The 24280-nt window shown below is 36.5% G+C and overlaps 2 protein-coding genes across 2 annotated transcripts; one reads left to right on the top strand and one right to left on the bottom strand.

The window, feature by feature from the left end:
* Positions 1–2800: 2800 nt before the first annotated feature.
* Positions 2801–11590, bottom strand: LOC129240480 (G-protein coupled receptor Mth2-like). Its single transcript, XM_054876306.1, has 8 exons — positions 11572–11590; positions 9682–10237; positions 9402–9555; positions 6625–6810; positions 6307–6546; positions 6029–6200; positions 4080–4268; positions 2801–2876 (listed from the first exon to the last, which is right to left on the bottom strand). The coding sequence occupies exons 2-8, from the start codon at positions 10201–10203 to the stop codon at positions 2801–2803; spliced, it is 1539 nt and encodes a 512-aa protein (XP_054732281.1). The 5' UTR covers positions 10204–10237; positions 11572–11590.
* Positions 11591–22287: 10697 nt separating this feature from the next.
* On the top strand, positions 22288–23791 carry LOC129240478 (uncharacterized). Its single transcript, XM_054876304.1, has 5 exons — positions 22288–22390; positions 22451–22744; positions 22803–22918; positions 22979–23668; positions 23774–23791. Exons 1-5 carry the CDS (start codon positions 22288–22290, stop codon positions 23789–23791), a joined length of 1221 nt encoding a protein of 406 aa, XP_054732279.1.
* Positions 23792–24280: the final 489 nt, after the last annotated feature.

Genomic DNA, 24280 nt, shown 5'->3' with positions numbered 1-24280 from the left:
CAGTTAAATAACAAAGATGACCACAGTTGTCGCCATACAAATATCTACACACATACACACGCATATACATATCGCGTATCATGCCACATAGCAGTGATAGCATATCATATTCAAAGATATAAGAGGGGTTATGGTTAAGTTCATTTTATAAGTTAAACAAAGAAACAGTGATAAAGAAATTTTAATTTTTTCGCAGTAGCGCTTCCTGTCAATTCAATTATTGAAGGCCTTGTTAGCAGTTTTTGAGTCTGTCCCATGTGCGGTTCTGACGATATAAATTTATATATAATTGAGGGTTTTCATCTTCATATATGTATTGTACATTGGTAAAAATGGGATCGACTATTTCGACAAAGGCCTTTGAAGATGAACCTCATCCGGATTACCCAGCGAGGGCAGTGCCAAATGAAAATGTCTAAAAAGTGAAAAAATTGGAATCAAGTTGTGGTCGATAGCAAAAGAAGAGCAGATTAGTAAATAATGAATTTTAGAGATTTTATACGAACATTTGCTCATGAGAACCAGTAAATGAGGCTGAATTCTATCTGGATCGAACATTATAAAACCGGGCAGATTTTAGAAAAAATTAATTTGGACTGACTGCCAATTTTTTTCTATTCAAACAAACTCATAGACAATGAGAATTATTGCTTGTAACATCGGACAGATGCACGGACGGAAATTTAGTCTTACCATATAAAAGGTGTGTAAAAGTATATCGAAATGAGGTAGAGAGAAATACGAGTACCTCGTTTTCGACATACGAGGTGTGTTCAAAAAGTATCGCAAATTTAGAATTTTCGCAGGTTACGTATTCGGAATTCGATTTTTTTGTGACGATATGTTGGTACTCATGTCTCTCACTCATACCGACGAGTTCGGCTATTTTGAATGTTCAGTTGATTGTTGACAGTTGCTTTGCTTACACGTGTTTCGGCTCGTCTTCGATTTTTACCTATTCAAACAGATGGATCAAAGAACCTGTATCAAATTTTGTGTGAAAAACGAAATTAAGTGCGCAGATACATTTCGAATGTTAACTGTGTCATACGGGGAAGCTACTTTCGACCAAAGCAACATTTATCGGTGGTACAAAATGTTCTCAGACAAAAGCGTGCCGGACGCCCGAGCACTTCAACGACAGACGAAAAAATGTATGAAGTGAAGAAAATTTTATTGGCCAATCATCGAATCACCGTTAGAGAAGTTGCTGAGGATTGATTAGCTCGTGCCATTCGATTTTTTTCAATGATTTGCCTAATACCGAAAAAAGCGCGCCAAGTTCGGCCGAATGTAAAAGTTTTGCTTACCGTTTTCTTCGCTTGCAGAGGCGTTGTGCATAATGAGTTCTTGCCACAGGGTAAAACGGTCAATAAGGAATATTACCTGCAAGTTATGCGCAATTTGCGTGAAGCAATCCGCCAGAAACGCCCGGATTTGTGGAAGAACAAAAAATGGCTCTTGCATCACCATAACGCCCCTGCTCACACATCGTTGCTTGTGCGCGACTTTTTGGCCAAAAGCAACTGCCTTCATTTCACGTGGGGTAGGCTCCCACAAACTTGACGACTTAAAGTTTCTTTCTTCTTTCAAATCGATGCACCCGATTATGCACCATGAAGAATCAGAACCTCGATTGCAATCAAAAGTAGACTCAGTATACTTACAGGCGACGATTAATAAAGGTAAGTAAAAAGAGAGAAATATTTTGTTTCAGTGCATACCGATGATTCTAACGGACTTATCATTGCAGAATAAACGACTTCAACTCTCCGCTTACTACGACCTTGAACAAATTACAAGATCAATGCTTGGAAGCTTTCGGGACTAACTTGGTGGTTCAGCGAACCATCATCTTTTTTTTGTTTTTATTTGCGAACTCGAGAACAGAACGAAAATCGAAATTTATCATAGAGCGTTGTTTTGCATTTTGACCGTATTCCCTTCCCTTCCCATATAAAAATTGAGTTGTAATTCAAAATTGAGTTGATATTAATTTATTGAGTTGTAAGATTTATTGGCATTTATACTCGCTTATGAAGACTTACATTCAAATAAAATTCAATAGGCTGCTAGTGGTCACATGAAATAAAAAGTTAACAACACATAGTGAGAAGCATAAAATAGCAAATTGGCTCTAATTGGTTGTCCACGACTGTATTATAATATATTATGATCATATTGTTTTTCTTCATGATTTACATAAATAATAAAAGGTTATGTAAATTTTGACAACTGGTTTCGGATGCAATTTGGAAGTAAGGGCAAAGGGGCCATAAGTTTATCCAACATCTGAAGCGGTACTAAAAAATTGCAAAAGACCGATGAGAACTACAGAATAATTTTATGCTACTTTATGAATGCTACTGAATTGTTTATATTATTTTTCGCTTAGCCATTTCCTTGGATTTGACACATAAATATTGCTTCATGGTTTTTCTTAATTATTTTACTTTGAATGAAAAAAAAACAGTTGTTTGAGCCTGTATTTAAAACTTTTTTTTTTGTAATATAACTTGAGCTAACTTAATAGTAATTCACTCTAAAACGCTAATCTTGCGCCTATACATAGATGAAGGAGAACTGTCCAAAGTTAAAGTGGTTTTTTTGAAATATTTTTCACAAAGTGTCAGTTGAAATATTTCATTCTATCTTTAAGAATTTAATTGTAAATAAACGAATGTTATGAACAGAAATATTCAAAGCGGGAAAATAGCTTGCGATCGAATAACACTTTAAGTAACTGGATACATTTTTATTCTATAAAAATTGGCTTATATGTAAATATCTAACCATTTGATTATTCCATTGAGTTATCCGGTTTATCGAGCTTCATCTTCAGCCATTGGATTTTTTTACGCAAATAGCAAAGTATTCTGTAATATAAGAAAGTTTTTTAAATGATATATCTTAAATAAGAATTTAATTAATTAAAGAAAAAGTCTAAATTTGAGTAGAAATTAACACGACAACAACAATTTAACTGGTGGTTTAAGATTCTAAGTTTAAGGGGACAGATACCTGTAAAATTTAAAAAAAAAATTTTTTCATAAAATGTTAATATAATCCTTTAAGAATAAGTCAAAAAAATTTTAGAACGTAAATTTAAGTATTTCTTATATTACAGATCGTCAAACGTGACGACTTTATTCTTTGCATTCAAGCGCTGCGAGAGGTATAGTTGCGTTGTATTCAAGCTTTAGACGCGTTTTTCTCAAAACTATATTTTTCGAAATGGCGTACACGATAACTCGAAAAGTTATTGACCGATCTCCCTGAAATTTTGCACACATCTTTTTTATGATATTACTTTCTATGTGAATTTACAATTCGAAAATTTTTCGAAAAAATAATTTTTTTGAAGCAAAAATAGTAGAAAAATTCCCCCCAAAATTCATTTTTTTTAAGCATTTTATTCCGCGAATTTTTTTTTTAATTCATATAGAAATTATGACATTAATAAACAAAAAAATTTTTGGGTTTTTGTATTCAGGCAACTGACGCCGATACTACAATGCCCGCCGATTGAGAAGCCCCACTACGACCTTCCTGGAAGAATTGAGTGTACACCCGCCATTTTAAAAGATTAAAATAAATAAAAAATTATATTATTTTAATGTATAAATAAACTGTATGCCAATTTTGAAAAAAAAAAACATATAGACTTTTTCATTTTAAATAATTTTAATGAAAATCAGGGAAAATATGGCCGTTTACAGGTATGTGTCCCCTTAAATGTATAGTTTAAGTATATTAAAATATAAGTATTTATTTTCCAGCTGGGTTGGCATATTCTGTCAAATAAGCCCCAGGAAATGATCATTTCAAATGAATATTTGTCAAAAATTAAAAAAAAACCAATGACGAAAACAATCACGAAAAAATCCGGACGTTATTCAGCGTTTGCAAGCCCAATTCATTTTAATGATTTGATTATTTGTTGACGTAAACTACAATAACTATTTCAGAGATTTTAACCAACAATAAATTCAAATACAGCATAAATATTTTTTGTTTTATTCATCGATTGCCGGTACTTTTTTGTCAGAATCTGAGTTTTTGGGTTTATTTGCATTTACCTGGTTTTTATTAGAACGATTACATTCTTCTTCACAACAAACAGTAAGAATATAATTAGTCCTTGCGATGCGTTGAAAATATCTGCTATTGCCAAAATAATATTGCATCTATTTCCAAAAAGATAGCCGATGATTTCCCATATCCAGCTGACACCCATAACGATGGACAAACGAAAGAATAGCCACGCACTAAAATTCTCATTAGATTTATTTTTCTATTTCAATTCATTTTCATAAATAAAGGTCTGATTAGGAATACGTCGCGCAACTTCGCACAACTTCACTCAACTTTAAATCTTTAACTTACGGCTTTTAAGCCTTGTCAATCTTTTGAAAACCTAATAGAGTGATTCACGGTTCGCGATGGGTTTCTAACACAAAAACAGCTGATCTTTGCTTTCGTTGGGTATGAAACAGATTTGTTAGCAGAAAACTATATTTTAATGTCCATGGATTTTAATGTTTAATGTAATATAATATTTTAAAAATTAAATAAAATAAACGTAGCACTGAAACTAATTTTTGACAAATATAATTGGCGTTGTTGATAAAAAAATTAGACAAATATGTGAAGCACATTTTGTACTGCAGATGAGGCTGTATAGTAGAAAGAAAGGGGCGTGACAGCTTCTGCTCATCGAAATTTAAAATTTGCAAATTACTCCTCTACATTACTTGCATACGAAGTATGTTCAAAAAGTAACATGACTTTTTGTGCTTCTCGAAACACATTTATTTATTCAGTAATTTCTATTTTGTCTCCTATAAAATAATCTGCTTCAGAAGCAATACAATTGTGCTAGCGCTTTTTCCATGCCTAAAAATACGTTTGTTCTAAGACAATCAAGAAACTACGAACGAGGTTTGCTTAAGAAATAAAGCGGCTTTTTATGCCTCACAAAAATATTTATTTATTAGCTAACCTCTATTTTTACTCCCCTTTTATCTCATGCGACGAAGTTTGTGAATCGATATTCTTTGATCCACTTTTTTCTATAGCAAAAATTCGACGTGTCTACACAGCGAAAAAATCAAAAATCGAAAGTACGTAGCTCGCGCTATTTGCCCCGAATCTTGCTACAAAATTGTAAACCCTGCTGTTTTAGCTTTTGCATTTTATTATTGCATGTATTACAGTTATTTTTCTTTTTCAGTTTTCCTAGGATACAATACATATTTACAATATTAGAATTGATCAGATTGCATAGAGAAAGTCGTGAATCCCTCTAAAATGCTTTCCATGCAAATCTGTACAAATATTGCTATTGGCGCCACTGCAATTGAAATATAACTTAGGAAAACATAAAGCAAAATCTAAATTTATTCTAAATTCTAAATTTAAGTTGCGCTAATTTCTGGGTAATCTGACGCATGTAGGTGAGTGAAATGGTTGAGGTACCACTAGTGCCTGAGTGCCCCAAGTGCTCCCACTTTGAGCAGCGATGGAAATAATGCAAAATGACAATCAGCGCAGCACTGTGAAAATTTCTACATGCATCGGTGATGCCAATGTACGCAGTCCTTTCCACGCTCCCCAGTTTAGTGATATAGCTGCCCGCCACACCAGGCATCCATATGTCAAAACTGGCAGAACCACTACGTTGTACATCCAAAGAACAACCTGCGGCTTGATTCCCCTTTTTTTTGCTTTGTCAGAGTTGACTCTGGTGGCTAAGTGCAGCTTTTTGACCTTTTCAAAATCTCAGCCATGACTGAGGGAAACATTCCTTATACGAATAGAACCAAGTCATCGACGTATACTACTACCTTAGGCCCGCCCTCATTTAACATTGTCTGAATTTCGTCAATAGAGAGTAAACAAAGGAGAGGCGAAGGGATACCACCCTTAGTCCCTCCTGCCACCGTATACAAAAGTATTTAGCAAATGTGTATCTGACAGTTTAAAATGTTTGCGAGGCTCTGCGATGTAATCAGACCTTATGGTTCACCTAGGTTTTTGCGAACGTAGATGTTGGGCGCTCTCTTCACCAGATGTAAACTCCTGCAGATCCTTCCGGACGCTGTAAATCTTTCTAACAGTCAGGTAGAATATGACAATGTTGAAAATAATTAGCAATAAACCGGGTCCATAGAAGTAAATCATGGCAGACCAGTCATCGTCTGTAAGCGAATTTAGTAATAAAATAATTAAGTCAGAAAAACTAATAAAAACAATAAACTTTCATTGAATATATATTTTCTATACGCGTATGCTCGATTTACTTGCCTTTCAACCAGCAATGTGATTTTCCTATGCCCGACTTCAGTTCATCTGGTAAATTGGAATGCTGCAACGCAATGGTCACGGTAGCCATAAGGGATGGCACTCCCCACCCGTAGAATAAGTAGAAGTAAGACATTTTTTGTGACATCAAATTAGGAACGTTAGAAGTCTTGCGCCAAATATCGTAGCAAATGACGTTGAGCCAGAAGAAAACGGCAATGAAGAAGAAATAGGCGACATAACCTATTTGTAGTACCAGACACATAAAATAATAATAATACTTACATAATACTTAGTAATAGAGTAGTTAAAAAAACTCACCTATGATCTCGCAGGTAACATTATCATAATCTGATGTTCGCAGGTTCACCGCAACTATCATTGTCGTGCCGATGGCCAAAGAGAACAGGTAGCACATGAAGCACTTGCCGTGGGTGTTGCACAGCTCCGGCAAACTCCAGTAAACCAAAATTGTTGCAAATAAGAAGGGGACAGAAATCAGCATTCCTAATAAAAACAAAGGGAAGGGAAGTCGTCCTTTGAAAAGCTGAATATAGATGTACACATAAATAAATATTGGATACTAAGATCCCGTTTTTTCAGGACCCGGAAATCCCTGCAAATTCCTCAATATCCGATTGAGCAAAGTAAAAACTTCTTTATTATCAAATGTGAAATAAATTTGTAAATTGTTTTAAATTGAAAACTGCATAATTTTTATAAATATTTTTTTCTTAATATTTACAAATAAATCAACTCATTCAGTCGTACTGGGAAAGCTTTTGTTGTTTGAAAATTTGTACAAATTAGGCCCAAGCAAAGCATTTATTAGCGCATAAGCCGTGAGTTTAACCATTTAAATTATTTATAACCATAAATTACTTTGGCAGTGCCTGTTCTTTTCTGCTGGAAGTCTTGGCAGAAAGTAGGTATCACATCTCCGCGGAAAGAAATGAATAATTTTATTCTGGGACAACGTTGGGAAATATTATTGGAAAGATGTCAAAATCATCTTGGAGGGATACTTGAGTCCAAATTCCATTGAAAATCGGGTAAAGTAAACCAGTACAGAGTTCTACTCCTGCAATTGTGTGTTCGGCAAAAAATGGGGGCCCTAGCGACAGATCGTTCTTTGGGCGCACGACGTAGTGGTTCTGCCAATTTTAACGTATGGATGCCGAGTTTGGTGAGAAAATCTTCGGAAGGGCAACAATATCACTAATATCACTGTTATTTTCATCGCAATTCAAAGTGCAATCAGGTTAAATGCGCTTGGACTCAGGAGGCAATCTCTGAAGACTCTATTGCAAGGTAACATTTTTAGGCAGTTAACGCCGTATTTCTCTGAACTTCGTACAGATCTCTCTTTACGCAAACTGGAGTTTGAGAGTCGTGCCAGAGCAATCTTTCTAAGTAGGCAGGATTAGAACGAGGAGGCAAGTTGTACCGAGGATTGTATCTCTGTCTCCACTGACGGCACCAAGATGGAATCGGGAGTCGGAGCAGTTTTCTCTATCAGCCAAATTATCTAGATCTTGCAGGCATGCAAAATGCTTAGGGAACGTAGGAGCGAGGGAGATACTATCATTTTTTTCCAATAGTCAAGCCGTCATCAAGGCTGATCTGGCTTTCAGGCCATAGAAATATATAGGGAAGAGGTAGACTAAATTGGTCCCAGAGATATCCCACCCGGTCATTGCCATCCCTCTGACTATTTTTGAAGGTGAGCTTTGAAGATATATATATTTCTTAAGGTGCTATTTCGAAAACCTTTTGGTCGCAGTACAATAGATGGAGGACTCAGAAAGTCCAGGGGACGCCACGCCATTCAAAAACCAAACTCCTAGCAGTGTTTACCGGTAATTGAACGATAGGCAGGCACGCAGAAAAGCTAGGTCTACCATTTAGTCCTAATTGCAGAAGCTGCGGAGACTTTTCAGAGAATGAAACTGTTCAATGCTTTCTCTGTAAATGTCTAAGCTTGAAAGATAGACGATCAAGGTCACTGGATGCTCCTTTCTTCCACAGCTCTGGGGCAGTACTCCAACTTAAATCCCACAAATCTTCTCCATTACATCAACAGCCCTGGCTGACTATACTTTAGATATCTGCCCGTTGAAGGTCTCATAACGGTATCAAACTGCACCTTAGTGCTACTTGGGGAGTGCCAGAGTGGTACTTCAAACAATTCACCTACTTACCTACCATCTTTTCTGGCGAAGTGCATCATTAGCACACTTTTCTTCGAAAATACTTCGGGAAACGCCATTTCGATCAACGGTGAGCGCTACAGATACAAGATAAACTATATTTGTGGCCGGAAATGGAAGGCGGGACTGGGAGAATATTTGGTTTCAACAGGATGGTGCGCCACGTCACACAAGCCATGCCACAATCGATCTTTATATATAATATCTACATATATATTTACATATCTAGTTATTGCATATTTTAGTCCACTTTTCAACCCAATGCGACCCCTGATTTACTGCTTCATTAGCCAAGATGCTAGGGAGTCTGTTTGCCGGTAGCCTAAGATAAAACTGCGGTAATAACCCTGTTTTTAGATGGAGCATATAGTTTAGCGTATTTAGAGGTAGAAACACTAACTTTTTTTTGAAAGAATCGGATAAGTTTCTCTACGGGCTCATATCTTTTCATATATGAATAGTACATATTTTTATAGTTACCTCACAAGCGTTAATGAATCGGCTTGCTTTGTTCCAAGGCTAATATTTACTCGAATATAAAATTCCCCTTTTTGCCCTGCCAAAACTACGAGTAGGCAGCATTGTCAGCTTAAGAACATAGGACATTTTTTTTAATATGGCTTCATGTAATTAGAGTAAATATGTTTCGGATTCTGTTTTTTTTTTTTTGTATATTTTTTTTAATTTTATTTAATCCTGTTTTTTAAATAATTATAACTCTCGTATTTGCATTTTTATTTACAACATATGGGTTCCTAAATCATATGATTTTTTAAATATTTACAATTTAAAAAAATGTATTGCTTTAAGATTTACGATGATACCATGATCAAAATTTCCCGTTATATTTGGCAACCCTAATACATGTATATGATTAATATATCTTACCGATAGTGTTTGCCATGAGTTTTGGGGGCTCCTTGTGATGAGTCAAGCAGTTCAGTGGATGCAGTTCATATCGACCATTTACCTCATAGGCATAAAGGCAATAATCCCGTCTCGAAAGGAACGTCTGATCAAACGTGCGTAATAGAGTACCATTCTGTAATATTAAATTTATATGTACGAGTAAACGATCTCCTTCGTAAATATATATATATATAATATATAAAAAAAAAAAAAAAAATATATATATATATATTAGATATAAATCCACACCGCTCCCTACCTTAAACAATTTCCATTTGTCCTTTTCGTTTACATGCGGCACAAGCATATACCCTTCATTGCATGGAAGCCCTTGCTGCAGCAAAAATTCATCCAGCACATTCGTCAAGACTTGGCTGCTGTCCGGCATAGTAATATTTACATATGGCAAGTAATTGAAGTCTTTACTTGGCGCGCTATCGCAATCTATTGAAGAAGTATCTCCAGTGCGATACATTTCCGCCCTTGGATGGCAGCAAAATTTGACGCATTGCTTGAGATGACAAACACAACCCCGAATATGTTTCGTCACCTGTTGGCGCTCTCCTTCGTACAGCTCAACATAATCGTAGTGGCCGGTCAATGCAGGAGGCACCAATACGCCCTCATAGAGGTAGGAGCCGTTGTTAAATTTTTTGCTGGAGGTTAGGTTAACGGTATCTTCAAAGGCACAATTCGGTATTTCCGACAAAGTGCAGCGGCAAGGAACAATCGCGTTCCAAAACCAAATCACGATGCACAAAACCAAAATGATGACGTTCATGGCGCTCAACTAAGTCCTTTACAGACACACAAACCTTAAAAAAGAATTGAATTGATCATATCCATATGAGTGAATGTACATGAATGCGAGTATTTGATATTCGAAAATCTATAACTTCACTTTCATATAAAGGGTAACCAGAAAGCGATGATAATTTTACAAATTGTTATGCTTCAGTAGCAAATGCCGTGCTTGCCGTACGATTGGAAACATTCTAAAGAAGTACCGTTCAAATTCTTGTTGCGTTGTTAATCCGGAGATCCAAAAACTCAAATATTTTATGGTGATGACTTCGAAGAAGACTCTGAGGAAGTCGACGTGGCCATTCAACTGTACCAAAAGAATTTATAAGTGACGCCTCGATGTCAGTAGTGAATTGAATGAATGAATGAATTCCTAGGTGGTACCCATTTTTATGTCATCTGATGTATAATTTTGCACGATAAAATAAGGCATTAAAATAACTGAAACTTATTAGAAAATGGTCGATTTTGAGAACAAAATATCGCGAAATTGGTGATTTTTTATGGAAATAATCATCCGAAAGAGTCGACAATTCAAAGGTTGGTGAAAAAATTTATAGAAACGGATTCTGACGTGAACCTTCAACATCGATATGTATGTAGCTGTGGGGCTGTGCTAAGCAAACAGATAATGGAAAAATTAAAGGATTTCAAAAAAAGTTTATAAAAAACACAATAAACTCGTCATGGCATGAGAGAAACAGTGACTTGCGTCGTGACCTCAAGACTACGTCGATACCTGAAGTTGTCAAACACAATGCTGCAGTTCATACCAAAAGGCTTGAAAAACATACCAACCAAAGGAGACTCAAACGGATAAAGCCTAATTATCAGTAAGAATTAATAGGAATATTTAAAGTTAAAAATGCTAAAAACGCAAAAAATTCCCGCTTATTTTACTGAAATATAAACACCGAAAATTAACTATTAATAATATAAAAGAAATTGAAGCACTTCAAGCGTTTTTACTAAATAATACTTCGCATTTTATTAAAATTGTATTATTGTAAATGCTATTTGATTTTAAAAACAAAGCGCCTTGCGTCCGTTTCTCCAGGCAATCAAGCTACATCTATACAAGTGATGAACCCAAAAAGTAAATACGATTACAAAGAAATTGTGTAAAAAGTCTAAATTTCCGTCCGTTCATCTACTGTTACGATCCATAACTCTCATTGCCTACGAGTTTGCTTTGAGTCCACAAACAACAGCCAGCCCAACTTGAGCCGAACTCAGCACATCCTTAATTGTTTTAATTTGATTTGTTATCGCTAAGATTTCCAGCCAAGATCTTGAATGAACTTTCGTTCAAATTACATATTTTTTACTTTCGCACAGAACATACTTTTATGTGAGTATTTGACACCCATCAATTGTGAACTTACTCTTAGTGGCGCACTTTGTTAAAACGTCCTCAGTTTCAGTAATTTGTAAGGAATAATAGTAGAAATAAATTTAATAAATAAAATATTTCTGCTTCACATAGAAAATAGTAAGGACGAAGCAAAACGGCGATGCTAACAATCACGAATATCAAAAATGACTGCGGCAAAACTTTTATCGCCAAAGTCTGAATCGCCAATCGGCTTTGGTTAGCACCGCAAAAGCTGAAGAATTTGTACATTCATACTTACAATCGCAACTTAAATTTCATTTTCATTTTATTAGTCATTTTAGCGATAAATTTTAGAATGCTGTTTTTTGGAAGAAACATCTCATTGAAATCACAAAACAGTCTGAAGCAATTTTTCATCCACTTCTCCGAATCGTCATACAAGGATTGCTATTTGCTGGTATATTTCTGGCTTTTGGCACTTCCAATGCAAAGAAATCATTGACTTTATATTTACTGCGCCTCACTTAAACATAGACATCGAGAGAGTTTTTTTTTTCATTATTTAAATTTAAAAAAAGAAATCGGTTGGGGCCACATACAGTCTGTGTCAGAAAAAAGAACCGTGATTATTCATGAAGTATAAAAGATATATATTTACAATTTTTTTACTTGAAAGTATGTACCTAACTACGAGTCGCAATTACTCAATAAGCCGTGTAGTCTTCATCGTTGTCTAGTGTTGCCTGGCATCTTCTGCATGCTTTGAACCAGCTTTTCTGCGTAGCTCGTCGACAAACAGGACTAGATTTCGCGAACTTGATGCACGAGTTGCTTTAATTCATGGACTGGCCTTCCGGCAAGAAGCGTTTTCATAGTTTCCCCACACATTTTCAATGGGTTTGGCGTCTAAGAACTGGGAAGGCCAGTCCAATACTGTGACATTTTCTTGTTTTGTTGTTTCTCAATATGTTTTTCTGAGAGTAGTGGTTTTGACGATGTGGGACGGTAGGATATGTTCACCTCCTTCGCCTTGACGTTCGATGGTGTTGATACTCACATCCATTCCCTTTTCAGTAAGAACTTATCGTGCTTGGCGTAGTCACAAAGAAGGGTCCCGCTTCAAAAGTTGGACGATCACTTTATTAGATATGTATGAACTGGATATTTTTTTTGTAGCCTATAAGAAATCTTGTATTTCTAGATTTAGTACGAATAAATACATAAAATTTAAACTACCACTGCACGTGTCGCAATCAGACTGGGAGGCTCGGGCAGCAGACTTGGCCTAACTTACGAGTATTCATGACCGAGCAGGACATTCTCCACTTACATTTCGCCAAGGGAAGAGTGGGCGGGATGCCGCATTTGGAGACTAGGCCTGCTCAACGTGTTCACAGATGGCTCGGGGTTGTATGGGAGGATTACCAGAGGGGTATTCTGCAAAAGGGGTATTCAGACCCAAGTACAGGCCACCGGATCACTGCACTGTATTTCAAGCAGAGGTAGCCGCAATTAAAAAATCAGCTTATTGGCTGCTCACTGCTCATGGAAATAAATATCTACTCCGACAGTAAAGCGGCACTGGTTTGGGAATACCTGGTTGTATTTTCAATCGCATTCGAATTCTTTGATATTAGGTTCATCTGGGTATTTGGCCACTGTGTCATTAACAACCATTGATTACCCGTGGTATGCTTCTGGAAAGGTGGGCTTTGTGTTAACTCACCTGTGTTTATACTCCCCTTGACAATTGCAAAGTGAATATTTGTAAAAAAGTGTGGAGACAGATTTACTTGCATTTGGGTATAAATTTATATTATATAAGTTTATTATGAGCATCAATCTGGAAGGGGAAATGTAGCCCAGCCCCTGCGGCTCACAACGGACCCATTTTGTAGTCTAAGTGGCATCGCTGTTCCTATGTGCAATGCGGCTGTCAAACCTACCTGTTATAAGCACCAGCCCTTTAGTAAAATACAATAGAAATAAAGATTTTGACCAACCTATTGTATGTAGTTTCTCTCTTTATTTATTAAATATTTCCGTATGTCATATTGAGAAATACTTCCATATCTTATATAAGAGACTGATATTCAATTTTCTCGATATGATACTCAAATTTCCTGATCCACAGCTTTGTGGTTATACATATTTATGTAGAACTGATTTCTCGATTTTTTTTTCATGTCATAATTACCCCGTAGGGGAAAGCCAAAGCTCAGCAAACAATCTGTTGTTCATGGACTGATATTTGGGGGAAGAAGTCGTATTACTTGTAGTTCGAAATACAACTCTAGTATCTACCTATATCAAAATGAAAAGCCCCAGGCCTAACAAAGAAAATATGTTTTTTTTTGTTCAAAATTATTTTTTTTTTGTTCAAAATTATTTTTTTTATCAACGTAATTTCCATCAAGAACAACGCAATCAGTCCAGCCCCACTCTAACATTCCAATACCGCTTTTGTAGAAAGACTTTTGCCTCAAAATAGGCCTTAGTTTCAGCGATAGCCTCTTCAATCGAGTGAAATTTTTTACCGGCGAGCATTTTTTTAGGTCTGCGAACAGCCGGTAGTCGCTTGGAGCCAAATCTGGCAAATACGGGGAGAGCAATTCGAAGTTCAATTCAAGTAGTTTTGGCATTGTTTTGATTAACTTGTGATTTACTTGTTTTTGATCAACAGCGAACAAAATTGGGTGTCGCGCTGCTTCGAACAGAGCTTTCTCATAGTCAAATGCTCATGCAATGTAAAGCCAACACGTTCTTTTGATATCTTTACGATGTCAGCTAACTCACGCAAATTCACTTTTCTAACATTCAAAACGACTTTGCAGATTTGATGTTTTCTGGGGTTACCTCCTTATTTGGACGTCCACTGCGTTGTGCATCATCGGTTGAAGTCAACAAACCATCGTTTTATTGTTGTTTCGGATAGAGCGGAGTCCCCCATAGCTTCGCTTGAACGGCATTTTTCCCCATCAGGAGGTAAAGTAAACTTAAAACACGAAATTCTTTTTGACGTGATAACGTCTTATAATTCGATTTAACAGGCTGCACGCACGAAAAAATGTGTCGTTACCTTGCTCATTGCCGTTACCTTGCTCATTTGTCGTTACCTTGCTCATTGCATTGAATGAACTGAAAGCGAAAGCACGGAACGAACGACAAAGCAAACAAAGCAAACGAACGGGAACGTTCGACATCTTGCTTTCTCCTACTTAAGTGAGCGTATTCAGCAAATTCACTTTTCTAACATTCAAAACGACTTTTAGTGGAGTGTCTGGAGCGTTAAAAACGTTAAAACCTAGGATGTCTCATTTAGACAGCTGTCGTCGTTGCACTGTAAGCATGCTACACTGCAGTATAATCCACTTTTTCGGCATCCGCATGCAGCTCCACATCCTTTTTTGCAATTGCAAAATAACATTTTTAATAAATTTTCCGGAGCAGGTAATTGATTCGTAAATATTGGATGATAGGTATTATTGGAATAGTTCCATCCCCAATTTTCGATGATTAAATCATTCCCTAACCACATCTGAATTTGTAGGTAAACCCGTTTAAAGTGTTCAAATGCTGCATCAGATGTGGGAAGTAACGAAGATAAAAGAACACTTGTGTCTTTGGCAGTTGCTTTGATGAAATAATTGAACCTGAATGTATTCAAATCTGTAATTTTTGCCGAACCACCATACAGTCCCAAAATACATGTAATACCAGCTTGAAATATATTATTTGCATCTTCATGTACATTTTTAAATACTGCTGCTGAGTCATGTAGATCATTCCGCTTCTCAAAATTTTTGATAAACTTAATTTTTCCTTTATTGTAAAACGCAGAAGTAGTATCACAGCCCGTGAAAGCATGTAAAAATAGAACATGTTCTTTAGATGCTGGTAGAGATTTTTCTAAACTTTTCAATGAAAATATTTGTTGGTTAACTTTGCCTCGGGATGGTTTTAAAAAATATATTTCACGATCAGTAGGCGCCAATAACGTTAACACAACCAAGACGTCAATGTCTTCAGAAATTACAACAATATTTTGAGATTCTAAACTAATTGCTGTATCAACATTTATTTTATCTGCATCGCTTTCCGCTTGGCATGTAAAAATATTGTTATCAGCTAATTTTATACTTAACATTTCGATTAAGCGAGATTTATGTTTTTTATTCGTTAGAAATTTATCTTGAGCGATTTTTAACGGCATATTTTCATCAAATTCAATATCTGTACTTATATTTTTTAGTGCGCGACGATTCCTTTCAGCAGATTTAATACCGTGCTTCTTATATCCATCAAATACTACGTATGCGTTATTATAATTATTCCTCAAATATCTTACGTAATGTTCGCATATCATTTTGAATGTTTCATTTAATTGCCATTTGCAACGATATAACAACATGCCTCCATCAATAACATAATGAACATTTTCTAAGCTTTTCAAATTAATCTGAATTTCTGGGAATAATTCGTAGAAAGTTGACTTTTTTGTTTTTCGCAGTTGGCCATCTTCAAACAGAGCAAGTGGATATGGTGCCAGTTCATAATTCATATAAGTTTTTAGTTCATAATCTGTTTTTTTCAACACACAAATACGTTGAAACAGCAACAATGGATCAACGGGAATAACATTGTCATGAATTTTTATTTTATTATTTTTAGCCAATAGAGAATTTATTTTATCTTTCCTTAATAACTTCAATTCGCGTACATTTTTCCCTTCGATTTTCTTCATAACTTTTAAACCTTCTTCAAAAGCATTGTAACAATTTATACTTTTATTACCGGTAATTCCAGTGGCAATTGACATAATTGCATCTGTATCAGGAAAAGGACTGTGTTCTTTGAAAAAGTCTACCAATCTTTTTACATCGATACCATCCCTTTCAATTCTAGCATCTGTAGAATCACTGCGTTGATGACTTTTATTGAAAGATATGTCACAAAAATTTTCTATGCTTTCAATAATATCTTTTCTATAAATAACTCCTCTGATCCATTTATAAACTACACTTTCAGTGGCACCTCGTTCAAAAGGACCCCCTTCGACGCTTATTCCTTTCATTAAAGTCTGATCACTTGCAATACCAGAAAAAAAATATCTGATCGCCTAGATGTGAAATATCCTGTTGTATATTTTTCGAACTCTGCTGGATCCATTTTACACTGTAATTCCTTCATATCTTGCAGATAAATTTGTGCAGCCTTCGCATAGGGAAAATGTCCTGATGCGTCGAATAGTGGAATCATCAGCTCAGTACTATGTAGGTGTAAATTCCAATCCCCCATAAGGTCGGCAGCAATGAAGTCTTTCAATATTGTTACCATTCGAAAATACGTAATACATAGTTTTGATGTTTTATCTTTATTTTCAAGCTCAACTAACTTATCTTCAAAAATTCTACTCAGCATTTGAAATCCTTGATTTTCTGTAATTTCATTGTAATTGAACATTTCAAAAATCATCGATATTTATTCGTCATTCAATACATTTAAAAAATCCGCATTATTTTCCTTAAGATCTTCAAAAATTAATTGTGATAAAGCCTGCTGCAATAAGGTATGAGCACGTATTGCTCTAGCATAGGCACGTCCTGACGTTATGTGATCAATCGTATTTTCTGCATAAATGGTAGAAAGAACTTCTTTTATCCCACTTCCAGCCATAATATAACCAATAATATATAACGTTGGGAAGATGTATTTCTTTATCTATTTAAGTAAAATTTAACGTAGAACTAAAAAAAATTATTTCCAACTAAATATTATATTATGCTCCAATATATTAATTTTTCATATTTTTTTGTTTAAACAATGAAAAAATTAATTGCACAATATAATATTGGTAGAAGTTACAATTTAGAGCATACAAAAGAAAATCCTGATGGTTACATGGCAATTCATTCAGTCCCTCAGAGATCCGAGGTCAAAACCCCCGGGCACTCCACTATTCTCATAAAACGAAATTTATGTATATGTTTGCAGTCAATTGTATAGTCGATGATTTTAGGTATCAAGATCAAAATTGTTTTCTTCCTTTCAAGTAATGCGTTGTCTACTTGCCTTATTTTAGGCCATTTGGCTTCATCCTCTTTCAAATATGATGGTCCTTCCTTCCATACTGTAGCTGCATCAAGTTCCTTGGGAGAGGCCCCTTTTGATAAGATATCTGCTGGATTGAGTTCGGTTGGCACATGCCTCCACGACATACCTTGAGTTAGTTCTTGAAAGTTGCTTATCCGATTGGCGACAAATACATTAAAATTAGCGGCAACACTACTTACCCACGATAGGGTAATAGTGGAGTCTGACCAGCAGAAGAATTCACCCTTAAAAGGACCTAAAGTTTGGATAGAATTTAGCAACTCGGCTAACAACATTGCAGCGCACAGCTCTAATTTTGGAATTGAGAGTGTTTTCAATGGTGCAACGCGAGATTTGGAGCAGAGCAAAGATGTGCGAACTTCGCCGCCAATTTGTGATCGAACGTAAGCGCAGGCTCCATAGGCTGCCATACTGGCGTCGCAAAATCCGTGTATTTGAATTTTGTCTGCATCCAGCCCAACGAAACGAGGGAAGCTCATTTTTTCCACAAAATTCAAATTCGCACAGAGTTGAATCCAAGCAAAGTGTAATGACTGAGGAATGCTTTCGTCCCAATCTAGCTTCTCTTTCCACAAACTTTGTAAAAAAATCTTAGCCTTTAGCACAGCGGGACCAATGAGGCCAAGTGGATCGTAAAATCTAGCAATTACTGATAAGACGTTTCGTTTCGTTGCTCGTGCCGGTTCAGGAAGTGGATCCCAGAGGAAAAGAAAATGATAGCGTTTAGGGTCCCATGCCAGCCCTAAGGCTTTAGTGATATCAATGCCATCCCCGAACTTTAAAAATTTCTCACGATGTGCTGGGTCAATTTTTCGCAAAATGTTTAGAGCACCATTTTCTTAGTATGAAGTTACCCCTTTTTAAAAGCTGCTCCGTCTGTGTCATTATTTGCAACACTTGTTTCTCAGACGCTCCGCCTGATATTAAATCATCGACATAGAAGTCGCGCAAGACGATTTCTGAACCAAGGGGATAGTTCCTTGCTTCCTCAATTGCGAGCTGCTGCATTGCCCGAATGGCCAGAAATGCAGCGGGCTTGGTACCATAAGTGACTGTATCTAGCTTATATATCTTGAACTCCTGGTTGGGTTTATCGCGCCATAATATGCACTGCAAAAAACTATCAGATTTGGATATCTTGACGGCCCGATACATTTTGCAAATGTCGGCTGTCAAAGCGAATTTGTGCGATCGAAATCTTAACAACGTGTCAATTAATCTGGATTGTATTGTTGGACCTGACATCAACAGGTCGGTCAACGAAAATCCAGAACTGGTGGGAGCGGACGCATCAAATACTACGCGCAATTTAGTGGTGGTGCTGTCTGCCTTTATCACGCAGTGATGAGGTAGGAAGTTTGTGTGAATACCCGTGGGAATGACTCCTACCGGTGACATATGTTTAAGTTGAGCATATTCAGTTATGAACTTAGAATATTGTTCCTTTAACTCGGAGTTGTGTGTGAATCTTTTCTCGAGATTTTGAAAACGACGTACTGCTTGCGAATAAGAATCGCCTAATTGCGAAATACTTGATTTAAAAGGCAAACTAACTAAGTATTCTCCTGAATTTAATCGACAATAATTGTTGATAAAGTGTTCTTCACAGGCCAAATCTTCCTTAGAACGCTTCACATTTTGCATAGTGTGTCCCTCTACCTCCCAAAATTTTTTGACTAACTCATTAAGGTCGCAATCCATTCGATCAGATGTGCATTCCCTAATAGCAACGGAGTGTACAAATTTAGTTGAGGAGCAATCGAAATTTCCTGACACGACCCAACCTAACTTTGTTTTTTGCAGTACCGGTAGGCCTTTGCTTATGCGAATTTGTCCTACGCATAGCAGCTCAAAAAACAGACTAGCTCCGATCAAAAGATCAATTTTCTGGGATTTGAAAAAAGATGGATCCGCTAACGAGATATTGGATGGAATCTTCCATTCGACGTTCGAGATGTTTGCTTCAGGTTGATATGTGGTTATTGTTGGCACAACAACGGCCGAAATAGGTGTTGAATATGTACGATCTACCGATTGTTATAGCGTAGTTGCATACTCGCTCGAGGTTATGTCTGATTGACCGATTCCCGAAATATGTGTAGTAGCCTTTGACTTCTTAATTTGCAACTGATTAGCCATATTTGCTGTTATGCAATGAAGTTGAGAAGCGGAATCAAGTAGGGCTCTGCATAATATGAAAGTACCTTGACGACTTTTTAGCATCACAATGGCAGTGGCTAGCATTACTACACCTTTAGGAGATGGGTGAAAGGTCTGCTCGGGATGCCCTACGACAAGGGATGTCTTGGCACTAGGAGGTGCACCTGTGTCTTGCGAAATTGTTTGCGGAGATTGCGAAAAATGAAGAAGTGTATTATGCTTAGCTGAGCAATGCTTGCAGCTGCTTGACTTACAATTTTTGACGACATGTCCCTTTTTTAGACAATTAATGCAAAGTTGATACTTTTTAACTTCTTGAAAGCGTAACGAAGGTGAAAGGTTTAAAAATAGAGAACAAGTGAAGATTGTATGTTGAGTTGCATTGCAAAATACACAATTTTTGATGGCGCTAGTGGTAACAAACGATTGACTACGATTATTTTTTCTACTTGTCGCCTGTTTTGTGGGGGCTGCAGTAATTGTATTGACGCTTTCCAATATGCGAACTCTCCTTTCCAAAAAATTGGCAACAAGATCCCACGAAGGCAAATTTTGAGTTGGTGCTTCTTCTTCCCATTTCGCTTGAGTACCAATGTCTGCCTTGCTGATGACTAAATGCGTGAGTAAACCATCCAGCAACTCCTCATTTGTGGCGATGGTTTGTAATGCACGCAGATGACTAGTGACCTTGTCGCTGAGCTCCCGTAAGCAAACTGCTGAACCATCGGGCACTTTATCCAGCCCGAAAATATCTTTGATGTGTGCCTGAAATTGAACTCTCTTAATGTCAAATCTTGCCTTTAATAATTTTACCGCTTTTTCGTAATTCGCATCATTTATTTCAAAGGAACGGACTACATCCAATGCGATGCCGCTTAGGCATGACCTCAAGTGCTGGAACTTTTCGATGTTGGTCAGTGTCGATTCTTGACCTACGATAACATGAAGCATGGCCCAAAAATCCGGCCATTCTGTAACCATTCCGTTAAATCGGGGCAGCTGTAAAGCCGGCAAACTCGATTTATTTGGACGCGATGATGTGTGCCCACCTAGTTCGTCCACCATAGAGTAGTTGCGCGTAGATGATGTAGCATATGATATTGAACGCGAGCTAAGTACCTTGGTAATGTTCGCTTTGAAGGACACATATGCCTCCGAAAATATCACCCTTGCTTCGCCTTCAATTTCCGCGATGTCTTCCCTCTCAAGTTGAGACTGCGTTTCTTCGAATTGAGTCTGTAGTCTGTCAAGTTGCTCCAACTTCACTGCCAGTGTTGAATCATCAAGGCCTTGAAAGTTATTCTCGTCCGCTTCGACCTTCAATGTGCGGATTTGTTTGAGGAACCATAAGCTCTTTCGTCTTAAGAACATATCGCTCGAGTTTCCTACTGGGACGCTTGTATCACGCTGTTCGTGTGTTTTTGGCATTTTACTGTATGCAGGCTTCAAGTTCCGCTGTCCACCGTTCGTATGTTTGTGCGCCGCAGCGTAAAGAAAATTTTACGAATAGATCCACCAACAAAAAAACTGTTCCCTGCGATATGCTTCGACTGCCTGGTGCCTAAAAGCGATATAGCGATGACAACAATCAAAGTACTCCTGTTAATTGTGCCGATGTAGAAACCTTCCTGCGCTTCCGAAAATACGATGAAATGTTAGCTATAATGATTGTGCTGCTGCCAAATGTGCAAATGCGCAGCCCGGTACGATATCCGAAGAAAAATACATTGTTGCTACTGACGCTTGCGCCTTCCATGTACAACGCACCAGCAAGATCTTCACAGCTTGGCTCACGATTTGAAGGTCAAGCGAGACTTCCAATGAACGCCCAATAATATAGCTGTGCCAGTTGCGCCTTCAAATGACGAAAAATGTTGATTTGATAGCGATAAATAAAATGCGATTCCAATAACGACAAATTAAATGGTTCGATATAACTGATGCTAATTTACTGTTCGAATAACAGGTAAATGATGCTTTATGCGACGATGTACTAAAACGTGAAATTAATCACGTCGGGGTCACCAAATGTTTGAAGATGGCAAGCTTTTTTGCCACCTGTTAATCTCGATGTATAATAAAAACGAAGCCGCGACTGCTCGCCTTTACTCTAATATTTCAAGTGCCGTATTTATTCAAGCATAACTGAATTTATACAATATGTGTACATACAATTCCAATAAACTCTCTTTAGTTCTTAGAACTTTACATGTTAGTTAGTTGTTGTTACATATTTGTCGCATATCGGTTTGCTTACACCCCATTTACACACGGAGACATCTGGAAGGGAGACACTGGAAATTCTCTTTTCATGTCTCATTCGCGGACACACGGGCAAAAATGTTTTCGGCAACAATCGTTAGCATATTTTGACGTTTCTCTCATTCGTATAGCCGTGATTTGTTTGAATTTTATATTGTGAAGAAATATATTAGTTTATTGCGCTTAAATATGGATTACGAAGAAAAATGTGAACTGATTAAAAGCATATGGCAATGCATTGGTGAGGCTGAGGAATTAGACTCTGACAGCGATAAAGAAGAAATACTTTTAGGTAAGCATCTACATGCTTGTAAAATGTGCGCATTAAATTGTTAAAGTATACTCCAATTAGGATTAGCAAATTTGGACGAAAAAGTTTCATTGTTGCCTATCAAGAGGTCCAAGCGGCAATGGATAAAAGAATGGCGAAAAAACAGATGCGATCACGGCTCATTCGCTTTTTTAAACAAAGAGTTGCTGGTGCACGATGAGCAGAGCTATAAGAATTATCTACGGATGTCAAATGGACAATTTCATTACTTGCTATCGCTAATTGCAGATGATATTCAACGTTCTGATACTTCAATGAGAAACGCGATTCCCGCAGCAGAAAAATTGGCAATGACGCTGCGGTTTCTCAGCACTGGTGAGTTAAAGAGATGGTGATATATGTAGTATTGTTATAAGAAGTTATTTATTTTCAGGGGAGTCTTACGCCAGTTTGGATTACCAGACGCGAATATCCAAATCCTCAATTTGCAAGATAGTTCCCGAGGTATGCAGTGCTTTGTTTAACAAATTAAAATCGTCATATTTAAAGGTATGGATACATTTTATAATATAATAAATATTTCGCAATTAATACCAAATTTTTTCGCAGTTTCCGAGCAGCAAATCCGAATGGGAGGCTATAGCAACAGAATTCGCGGTTAAGTGGCAATTCCCCAATTGCATTGGCGCATTAGATGGAAAACATATAACTTTCCGTCCCTCACGCGCTGACGGAGCTTTTTATTATAATTACAAAGGCACTAACAGCATAATTTTATTAGCCCTGGTGGATGCTAATTGTAAATTTATTTTCGTTGACGTGGGTTGCAACGGTCGCAGTAATGATGCTGGAGTTTTTCTACAAAGCAAATTAAGTACTGTTCTTCAAGATGAGAAAGAAATACCAAAAGCAGCTGTAATTGGAAACAATCGAAGCGTTCCGTATGTTGTAGTCGGAGACGATGCATTTCCTCTGCAGGTGCATTTAATGAAGCCATATCCTTACCACACGCAATGTCAAGAAAAACAAATGTTCAATCGAAGACTCTCCCGGGCAAGGCATGTAGTGGAACATGCATTTGGAATTTTGTCGAACCGATTTCGCGTTTTTCTTGCTCCTATAAATCTAAATGTGGCCACTGTAGAGAAAATTGTACTAACGTGCTGTACTTTACATAATTATCTAATTGAAAATGGCGAAACATACACTGATGGTAACGGAAATGTAGAAACTGTAAACAATAACTGCCCAACTGGATCGAATATATTATATAATCCGAGAAAAGGTGAAGCGGAGAATGTTCGTCAAAAATTTCTTAAATATTTCAATGAAGAAGGCAAACTGGATTGGTTAAATAATATAATAAATAATTTCTTTTATTTTTATTAACGTAAATGTATATAGGCAAACTGGATTGGTTAAATAATAAATAATTTCTTTTTTTTTTATTAACGTAAATGTATATAGGTATATAAGCTTTTGTACTTCATTAAAAAAAAAAATTAAATAAAATATACTTCATGTATAACTAATTTACTTAAACTACATAAGAATTATGGCTTATAACACAGTCTCATATTTTTTTTAAATTCATTTGGATTTTAAATTTTTTTAAATGTATATAAGTATATCAGATTTTGTACTTCATTAAAAAAAAAAATTAAATAAAATATACTCCATGTATAACTAATTTACTTAAACTACATAAGAATTATGGCTTATAACACAGTCTCATATTTTTTTTAAATTCATTTGGATTTTAAATTTTTTTAAATGTATATAAGTATATCAGATTTTGTACTTCATTATAAAAAAAATTAAATAAAATATACTCCATGTATAACTAATTTACTTAAACTACATAAGAATTATGGCTTATAACACGGTCTCATATTTTTTTTTAAATTCATT

This window comes from Anastrepha obliqua, chromosome 3 (genome assembly GCF_027943255.1).
Source record: "Anastrepha obliqua isolate idAnaObli1 chromosome 3, idAnaObli1_1.0, whole genome shotgun sequence".
NCBI classification, from domain to species: domain Eukaryota; kingdom Metazoa; phylum Arthropoda; class Insecta; order Diptera; family Tephritidae; genus Anastrepha; species Anastrepha obliqua.
Note: the sequence above shows the minus strand (reverse complement) of the source record. Positions and strands in the feature narration are given on the sequence as shown.

Bases quoted from the DNA above. Each gene is read 5' to 3' on its own strand.
- LOC129240480 (XM_054876306.1), bottom strand. From the start codon at position 10,203: ATGAACGTCATCATTTTGGTTTTGTGCATCGTGATTTGGTTTTGGAAC. The intron at 9,556-9,681 runs GTAGGGAGCGGT...TTAATATTACAG, and splicing joins ACAAATGGAAATTGTTTAAG to AATGGTACTCTATTACGCAC. The intron at 2,877-4,079 runs GTAAATGCAAAT...CTTATATTACAG, and splicing joins ATCGTTCTAATAAAAACCAG to AATACTTTGCTATTTGCGTA.
- LOC129240478 (XM_054876304.1), top strand. From the start codon at position 22,288: ATGGATTACGAAGAAAAATGTGAACTGATTAAAAGCATATGGCAATGC. The intron at 22,391-22,450 runs GTAAGCATCTAC...TACTCCAATTAG, and splicing joins TAAAGAAGAAATACTTTTAG to GATTAGCAAATTTGGACGAA. The intron at 22,919-22,978 runs GTATGGATACAT...ATTTTTTCGCAG, and splicing joins TAAAATCGTCATATTTAAAG to TTTCCGAGCAGCAAATCCGA.